The sequence below is a fragment of the Limulus polyphemus genome, unplaced genomic scaffold (assembly GCF_000517525.1).
Source record: "Limulus polyphemus unplaced genomic scaffold, Limulus_polyphemus-2.1.2 Scaffold1238, whole genome shotgun sequence".
NCBI classification, from domain to species: Eukaryota; Metazoa; Arthropoda; class Merostomata; order Xiphosura; family Limulidae; genus Limulus; species Limulus polyphemus.
In genome coordinates, this window is record NW_013666848.1 from 245656 (window position 1) to 256182 (window position 10527).

Consider the following 10527-nt stretch of genomic DNA (forward strand, 5'->3'; position numbering starts at 1 on the left):
AATATATTCTTGGACAGATCTTTATTTTATTTTATTAAAGATATATTACTAAAAAATATGATTTTTGTATGTGAAAGACTTGTAATATTAATGAAAAGACTGCCGAATTTTGTGAAGATATACGCGCTATATTGAAAGTTAGAAGTATTAAATCTGTAAAGACATTAAATGAGTACAAAGAAGTCACATGATAGGTCAAATTTACCCAGCCTGTGTTGAGAGAGTTAATACTATATTATTTCCAACAAGGCACCATACTTCTGCTCACATAAGTACTATTCTCATTCAGTTCTGCCCTCTATTTGCAAAAAGTTCTATGCATGCCCAAGCCTTTCACTCACACACACACACACACACACACACACACCCCTCAATTCACATGGTTTAATTGATTCTATCTTGCTTATTATTGTGTTCTGACATTTAGTTTCTGCTCTGTTCAAGTGTTTTTTTGTATCTTCGTATCAATTTCTCTCAATTAGTTTACTGTTTATTATATAATAGTGATATTTGTGACTTATTCTCAAGTGTAATTATTTTGTATTTCTACAAATTTTTTCTACTTTATTTCTTTGGTTATATTTGGTTATTCATTTTGAATACCATATTCTAAGCTACCACTTTGAAGGCTACATTTCCTATCAGCACATTTACACAGGCTTCAAGTGATGGTCCTCGACTGAGAAACTATTGGTTTTACTTTGTCAGGTAATTTAGCTGACCTTTATTGAACCTCAACTCGAGTTTGAGGGCCCACGCATTTTGAAATACAGTTCACTGACTTTGGAAAGATAAGGTGTTATACAATAAAAGTCTGTTTCATTATTTTTATTATTTATCTTTTTACTTCTTCATATTAACTTTGTTTGTGTAGACTCCTAGAGCCAGGGTCCGCACAAACTTCTCCCAATATTGTATGTATTATTGTTAGGTTAAAGTTTTTAAATTAGTGCTTAGTGATATACTTTGTCCTGCACAGTTGTTATTTTTGGTTTGTCTGTAGTTCATCTTACGAGTTAATCAATAATTAGGTTAAATATCTTGTTTTCTTCAACACATAATATCTTATACAGATGTTTTTCACCACATGCTTAAATTTCCAATATATCAACTATTGCAATTTTATAATTCTTTATAATTTATACTTCTTATGAGTTATTTAGTTTGTGAGGACCCCTCATTGAGGGATGTGGCTTCTATGGAAGCACTTCTCCCTTTGGGTCTGACACATTGCAATCTTTTCAGGAGACACTGCATGACCCATGGTCTCATGCTCGGGTTCCTTTCGATTCTCCTTTTAGCTTTCCTTCTTCCCTTTTCCACTATATGCATTAGTAGTTGAATGTATCCCCCATGTTGTTGGGTTTACCGATTCCTCCCCATTGTCCGGATTTGTTTCTCTTCTCTGATGCTCATCTCCAAAGTTGGGGGGCATGGGTCGATCAGCAGGATCTTTCAGGACAATGGTCTACAGATGAAAGGTCTTCCCATGTTAACACACTGGCACTTCCAGCAGTCCAATGTGCTTTAGTTCACTTTCTTCCTCTTATCTGGATTTGACTAATCATGTTTCATTCTGACTATTTGATGGTGGTGGCTTATATCACTCACCATGGGGGCTCTTGTTCTTGTTCCCTTTGTGGTAGACAGTGAACTCCCTTTTTGAACCCACACTCACTTGACATACATCTCCTGGCGTGTCATGTACCATGTGCTTTCGTTCCTCGTAGCAAATTGCCTTTCCAGTCCCGAAACACTTTCTCCCAAGGAATGACTTCTTGATCCTCAAATTTTCAGTGGCTCTGCCTCTTGTGGGGTACTTCTCCGCTGAAAGAGTTTTACACCTTTCTCGATTCCAAGTTACCTCTCTTCTTTTTGTTCTCCGGTTCATCATCCACTTGCCCTGGCTGTCAATATGTTCAGGCAGGATTGGATATTGTTTCCCACTTTAGTTATTTCTCATTTCATCACTTCTTACCAAGGTGATTTTGAACATCCATGTCACTCAGGGTAAGGTCTTTCTAATTGATTCTTCCTGGCCAGCACAATTGTGATTTTCTCGGCTGTTTTGGCACTAAGTTGTTTTTTGTTCTGATTTGATTTCACAAGCCTACACTTTGGAGGCTAGTGTGTAATATTATTTTCGACATTTTAATTTCTTGCCATCTTCCACCTTTATTCTTGGTTGGATTTAAAGGATCTACACTGTCCTGTACATGCTCTAGGTTGCTTCATTGCTTTCAAGGCTTCTTTCTGTTGACTCCATTTCCCTTAGTTTCTTTCCCTTGCATCTCTCTTCTGTTCATGTTTTTTTTTTCCTTCCTCCCTCACCCATTGGGTTTGGTTTGTGATTTGATTGGCCTTTTATTCTTTGTCTCCTTCTTTCCATAATCAATTCCTTCACTACGTTCAGGCACCTTACCTTTTATCTGCATCTCCATCCAGTCGTCTGTTGGAGGTACTTCATCTGTTGAGCACTGGGACTTCATCTCATACACTCATCTCCTATTATCTTCAGTGAGACTGTAACTGGATAAGTTTTCTTTCTTTTGTTATATATATTATTTTTCAGGGGTCTGTCCTATGTTTTGTCCAAGATCTCATTCTGTAGCGAGTGGTGCCTGTCCAGGTATACTTCAGTCACTTAAAATTGTACTAAATCCCACACTGTTAGGCCTTGTTGACTTCACCTTCATAACTTCCATGGCCACAAAATGCACACTGTTCATTACAATAACATAAACTAGAGATGAGGTTTTCCACAAGATTGCTCGTAGGTTATTCCTCATGATATCTTTGCTTCATAATTATGCCTGTTACAGACCGTACTACCCCATGAACTTCATGGGTAAAGCAGAAGGTGATTGCTGCCCATCCTTGTCATTCCTTGGATTGAATAAATTGGGTTTGGTCTGCTTTTCGAAATAGGTTTTTGTGGTTACGCATTGTTCCTCTGGACTCTTCACCACATTTTTCTCCCCATTTCTTCCTGTGTAGAAAAAAAAAATCTTACCACTTTCCAGTTCCAAGCCACTTTGGTGGTAGACCATGGAGGTATCCTCCTGAATGAGAGATATGCAGTATAAACAATGACAAATACATTCAGTTGAGAGTAGGGCAGTGGTGTTCTGCTGATGTAATTGATGGTAATCTTCCAAAAAGATGTTCCATCTCTACTTGGGCTTCTCAAAGGGGATGTTGTAGCTTTGGAGTGAGCCATCATAATGATTGAGATCCCTCATCCTACCTCTGCATGGAAGTCGGTTCTAGGCAGCAGAGTTTTGGATTTAAGCTGAACCAATCAACATGGTGTGCTCACGCATGTGGTATGTTGGCATAGATGCAGTCCCCCCCCCTTTGATTAAGATCTCTCTTTCTATCCTACCCCCACATGGACATCAGTTCCCAGCAGTTGAATTTTGGATTTAGAGCTAGTATTGAGAGCTTTGTTAGAATGTACATATAAGACAGCGAGCTAACTATCATTAGATCAGGACTGATGAGAATGTTAAGCAAAGTAGTGCCTCTCCTTTCTACATACAGTGTCTGTCTGTTGCATGTTATTATTCTATGTTATTTGTTGCATTATTTTATTAAATAGAAATTATTTAGTGCACTACTACCATTAGTATAGTAAAGTAGGGTTAAGTTTCATCGACAGTAGACAGCAAAAAGAAAGACTCAGGTAAGTGCTTATTTCTAATTTTTTAGGGGTGTATTGTTTATTTATTATAAAAGTAACTAAACAACTGTTATGAAAAGCCCACCCAAGCCCCCAGCTGTTCCACCAACCAAAAAGATGCTTGGCACCCCAACATTTCAAGCATTCCTGTAGTTGGCAGACAGCAGGGTGACTGACAGGTGGACCCCTGTGAAACTAATGTGAAGGCAATACATGAAGAACATTGTCATACAAGCAATGATCCAATTGATCTGAGGTTATTTTTAGCCAGCTACCAGCACTTAATCTAACAAATTATTATTATACTATTTAACTAGTAAGAACAACCCCTGTTTTTTGTTTCACCACCATTTAATTTTAAATCATTTTCCATTTTGTGAATCGTTAAGTGTAATTTGGCATGGAGATGAGGTGAGCTAGCTAACTAATATCAACCTAGCTAAGCTCTCTAGCTCATTAGCAAGAGGACATTAACCATGTCTTTTGGCAGCTCCTGAAACCTGGGCAAATGTCAGGGAAAAAAACAAAACCCCAAAATTTAGTTCAGAGGCTACAAGGCTGAAATATGAAGCTAGCCGTTAAAGAAAATTTGTTGGCAGCTGGAAAGAAGAGTTTCCTGGGGTCACTTGTGTCACCCCCTGTTCAAAAAATTTGGACAAGTGACTGTGCCCTTTGAACAAGTAAGAAATGCTGTTCTCTAGCCCGAAGAACAAGTACCCCAGTAAGCTTAATATCAACTCCTGCATTAGTATAAAAAGTAGGGTTAAGTGTTATCGACAGTCAACAGCAAAATAAAGTAGGTTTTGTTTTTCATGTGTATTCTTTATTTATTATTATAAAAGTAACTAAAATGTAAAAATAGGAATCTCTATAGGTTAATTAAAGTTAGATTAGGTAAAATAAATAATAATATAAAAAAAATTTTTTCATGAGGTATGCATGTGAGCAGCTCAGAGTAGCTAGTGGGTAATGTAACTCCATAGCGAAACATGAGCTGCATGTTCCCCAAGTGAATAAAAGTTATAATGGCACAAATAGTAGTTAGACATGGTTCAAAAGGCAATAAAACAATAAAATTTAATATATATATATAGATTTATACTGTTATGAGTTTAAAGCAACTTACGGCAAACAAATATAGTTTCATGTTACTATTTGAAGTTATTCTAGAAAGTAAAAAGGATAATTTAGATTTCCTTAGATTTATTTTTTGGTGGTTATGAGGTTGGTCAAATTGACCAACCTTGTATATAGAGTTAGCGTAAACAAAATAACAGATGAAATATAAAGTTTTGCTGAAAATAATATTTGAAATGTATTTAGGAGATTCTAGAGATAAGGTAAATGACATTTGAGATTTTTGAGATGAATAAAAGTATTTTTAATCTTAATGTGAAAATAATTTTGTACTCAGACTGGTCAAATAAAAAGACTTGATATGTAAAAATACTTCATTGAAAAACTGATTTTTTGTATACAAATGAGTTATAATGTTTGATAAAAGTCTGCCAAATTTTGTTAAGATAAACATACTGTATTAAAAGTTGTAGTATTAAACCTATATAGAAGTAAAAATAGTCCTTGTGACCGAGCCCTTTATTGAGAGTTTGTAACTTGCTCAATCTCAATGCTAAATGTGTAGTGCATGTACTTAATGTACCTAGTCTAGTAGGCTAGGCTGCAGATGCCGAATGGATGCTTTCGAAACGTAATGAAAATACTACTATAAAGTGTATGCATATGCAATATGCGCATGACAAAGTGTGAAAATACTTTATGTACTGTTTGGCAGGAATTTCCAAGAAATGAACATCAGCTTTGGCTTTGGTATATCAAACTGAAATGTGACAGCACTTTCACTGTGTTGTTGAAGGCTTCAAAGACAACATACAAGAGAAAGGAATGATTTGCACTTTATGCTAAGCAAAATCGAAAGTTATTCGCAACTGGGGTTGTTTTCACTTGCAAATTGTGATGCAAACCTGGTTATTTAGTCCCCTGAAGTGACAACCCATCATATTCTAAAGCAGTTGTACACAGTTTTTTTTTATGGTTTAATAAAGATTGTCTATTTTGTATCTACTCTTGTTACTTCATTTTACATCAACTCAGTTAGTAAGAGATTTACTTTTATAATCATCATCTTGAGTGAATCTTCTTTTATTTAGGAGACATATCCAATATAGCTCTAAAGTTAATTTGATTTCACCTGGATATAACCATATTTATTGATTAATCTGAAAATACTAGAATTGATCAGAATTTATAATTAAAAAATTATAAAGGCAATGTTTTGATTACTTGGATTAATTTATTTTTGTGATATTTATTAATTTAATGGTAATTTTGATTAATTGATTATTTTATGTGACACTGATTGATGTAATTGATACTGATATGTTATTGATTAAGCAAGTTAATTATCCAACTCTATTAATTATATGATTCTTATTACTTATTTGTTTTTAACCAACAGACATAGGCCTGGCATTGCCAGGTGGTTAGGGTGCTCGACTCGCAATCTGAGGGTCGTGGGTTCGAATCCCCGTCCCACTAGACGTGCTCGCCCTTTCAGTCGTGGGGGTGGTATAATGTGACGGTCAATCCCACTATTCGTTGGTAAAAAAGTAGCCTAAGAGTTGGCGGTGAGTGGTGATGACTAGCTGCCTTCCCTCTAGTCTTACACTGCTAAATTAGGGATGGCTAGTGCAGATAGCCCTTGTGTAGCTTTGCGCAAAATTCAAGAACAAACAAACCAACACACAATTAAACAAACATAATACTTTCAACTGCAGTAAAGACATATCACAGGTGGGATTCCCCTTTTAGCTTTAAGTTTCAAATGGAGTAACGTGGAATGTTGATTTTCACAATTTATTTTATAATTACATTCTTTTACAAGAAATGCATAAACATAGGTGCTACTAGGCACTGGCACCTGAGCTCCAGTTCTGTTTGCCCTAAATCCCTAGTTGGTGTCTTAAAACATTAAAAAGAAAACTATGATCAATATCATACTGAAATGCCAAAAATTCCTGTACTTATAGGCCTGAGCCCTGAATCTTTTATGCATCTAGCAATGCCTCTCGGCATAAAACTTAGAATTCCTTATATTATTTTCAACTGATTTTTCTACACAGTTAGTAAGATTGTTGGTGTAGGTGTGAAGTTATCTATGATTTTGGGTCATGCAGTTATCATTTTAGTATAGATTTTTCTTTCTTAAAGTAGCTACATATGTTAGCCAGTCAGGAACTTGAGAATAGATGTTGTGCAAGAATTCATTATTTGTACATTGTTGAAACATTTTCCATCTTATATTGTGAGATGAGGTTATGAGTTTTAATTTCTTACTTCTGTGGTTGTCATAGTTCTTCATTTTTTGTGTTTCAACTCTGGTTGCAGCAACTGTTTAAATGTTGTTTAGTATGTTAAATACAATTTTATTATTAGCATAAATGTAGACATGTGCTTATTGTATGGGAAATACAGCCTTTGTGTTTCCATGATTGCTCTTTATAAATTAATTAAAAAGTTTAGAAAGTTTGATTGAGCTGCTACCTGATGTATTGAGTTACTAAAAGTTTGTTTGAAGTTATGCATAGTTTTTATCATGTAGTTATGGTGTAAGTTTTATAAAAAATAAAAATGAATGAGTAAAAGTACTGTGTAATTAACACTCATAGTTATAGAACATTAATGTAACTTGATATAAATATAGTGTGGTTTTTTAATTGTCTAGATATACTTGTATTTGATACAAATGAAGTAATATTAATTAGTGATATTTTTGGTATGTATATTATTATTTCTATTGCAGGAATCCAAACACCAATCATAAACCTTTAGATGAAGATATTCAAGAAGTTCCTCGAAAACTGCAAGAGTTCATAGAGATGAAAACACTAGCAAAGAAAAATAAATTGGGAAATAATAAGAAAAAATTTAAGAAACATAATCTTATTACAGGTGATAAAATTTAATTCATTTTCATTTAGTACACTTATTGGTTACTGTTTTTCTTGGATAAAAACAAACATGATGATATAAATAAACATAACATTAACTTTTTGCAATGGGTCGGTTAAAGTGCACGTCATAACCTTTTACAAAGGTATATTCAAAATTTAATTAAACCACTTTATTATCAATGTATAAATTTGGCATCAAAACATGGTTAATAAACCACGTTTTAATATTATGTAAGTTTTAATTACAAAGCTTGATAAATTACAGTAGATTTTTTGGGGGATTGGTATAGTAATTTATAATTTTTTTTGTATTCCAAAATGCTTATATAAAGTCTACAAAAATAATTTTTCCATCTCCACACGTGAATTTGTACGAGGCTTGGCAAGTATGGCTCATGATTGCAAACAAGGACTTCATAGCATCAAAAGTAGTAGAGATCATTGTTTTCCAATTATTTTTTATTTACTGTTTTATGTTTGAAGAAAAATAACTGACATTTATGTATTTATGTGAAAACATTAGTTAAATATATATGTATACACATGTAATATATAGTAGCCAATATGTTACTGTATTTTACAAAGTAAAAACTTGTGTTATGTTTCTATTCGTTTATATTGAGGTAGAAAAGAAAAAACAAATTATACAAAACTAAAGCATTGGCAATTCAGGAAAAGTTTATTTATGTAATTTGTGAAAATCTAATAAATATATTTATCACTGATCAACTGATCTTAACACATGAAAAGGAACATCTTTATATAAACACCCAGTTGAACTTGCAGTTTGCTGGTGAATAATATATTTCTCAAGTTACAATCAAGAAGGCTATGCCAAGAATACTAGCTCAACCAAAACAAGCTGTATTTATATTACTGGAAACTACCCATTTATTTGTTACTGTGTAAGCAAGGTAATATAGGAAACGGGTTGTCCGTAAGCAGTTACATACATTTACACCTATATCAAAGCTAAATTCTGACCACCAAGTAAGATAACTAGCAAGTTTATTGGATAGGATACAACTTTATACCTTGTACAGAGCCGTATATAATAAATATTTTCTCTCACTTTTATAAAGTTTTTCAGACAATTCTTGTTGCAACCACTGTACCGTAAAGAAGCCGGCAAATTCTATCCCACTGTGTTCTCAGAGTAGTGATCCAAATAGTTTATGTAGGATACTTTGACTTATTGAATTGGCCCAGACTTTCTACAAAGTCATAAACATTTTATAATACTTTAGACAATTGTCACTGTAACCATTATACTGTCAACAAGTTTATATATATCCCATCCCATTGTGTTTTCAAAGCAGGGAAAATTCTGGGAATTGCTCCTCATAAACTTATTTGATATTGATGGTGTCAAAGTACAGTAACACCTGAACAGGAATGGTGCTTCATTGTTTTATATACGGCAGGTTTCTATTTCAGCCATTAACAGTAGAATAACAATAGGAAATAGGTGGAAAAAGATTAGAAGAAACTCTCAGGAGATTTACTTGGAACTTTACTGTCCATACTGAAAAGAACATAGTACTATTCATTTTGTTTCTTCTAATTTCTAATTAATCTACTAGCAATAAAATAACAACAGAAAATAAATGTGAAAAGGCGAGAGCGTAAACTCCGACCATAAATGCTTTGAAATTTAGTAATCACTACTAATAATACTATACATTTTATTTTACAACCATTATTTTCATTATACTCTAATTACTTGCCTACAACCTGGAGAAGTACAGTACAAAAAATAACAAAATATAAAGCTTTATTGAAAATATAAATGTTTGATATTTAATTACAAGTTTTTTAGTTTTCATTGTTTATTATTGTAAAATTAAGTAAAATCATAAAAATAGAAAGTTGTTAGGTAACATAATGAAAGAAAAATAATAAAAATTCTTAATGGGGTATACATGCCAGAAGTTTCTGCATTACACTGTTTGATAGGGTGTCGATGCACGTGCGACGTGTAATTTTCATCTTCTGTCGGGGTATTTTTGGTCAGACACGGTTCAAAGGTCAATAAAACAAAAATTAATAAATATAAATAGATTTATACAATTAAGAGATTTAAGCTATTTAGAATAAATATTTGTGGTTTCCTATTACAATTTGCAATTATCTCTTTCAACCTGGACTCAGTCCCTGGGACTAACCTCGTAACCACTTTGTGCTTGTTATAGTTTTCATGCTATAACTTTTAAATTAGTAAGCGAATGTTAACGAAATATGGCAGTTTATCAGTAAACATTACAATGCTTTCATATGCAAAATATCTAATTTGTTATTAAGTCTTAAGGTTTGTAAAGCAATGTTTTTCTCATGCCTTTCTTTTCTTTTCACATTTTGTCTATCTATCATGCAAAGTAATTTTTATCTTAACATTGAAAATACTTATGCATTAGAAACATTCGAAAATTTCACATGCGAAATCTCTATAATGTCTGGATAGTTATCAAACATTTCTTAAGAAAAGGCTATATTTTATCTGTTATTTTCAGTAATTAATCTCTGTACGGGTGCAATAAATTTGACCGATCTCGCAACCACCATAAAAATTAGGAAATAAACATAAATTATGCATCTTTCATTCTAGAATGAACACAAATTATAACACAAACATAAATGTTTAGACAAAATAGCTTAAATATATATATATATATTAATATATATATATTATTTTTATTATATTGACCTTTCACCTGTGCCTGGTTAATAATACAGAAGTTAGAGTGATGCAGCTCACATGCACTGATTTTACTGTATCAAATAACATAAAGGTGACCTTTGGTCTGTGCAAAGTAGCTTGTCTTTGCTGTGTTTTAGTCGACTAATATTTTGTAAAATACAGTCACATTTCATTTA

The 10527-nt window shown here is 33.2% G+C and overlaps 1 protein-coding gene across 1 annotated transcript in view; it reads left to right on the top strand.

Moving 5' to 3' along the window:
• LOC106462745 (coiled-coil domain-containing protein 137-like) overlaps positions 1-10527 on the top strand; it is a 53463-nt gene that overhangs the window by 7965 nt on the left and 34971 nt on the right. Inside the window, exon 2 of the mRNA XM_013922696.2 lies at positions 7503-7651. Coding sequence (XP_013778150.1) covers positions 7503-7651 — 149 coding nt within the window. The remainder of the gene's footprint in view (positions 1-7502; positions 7652-10527) is intronic.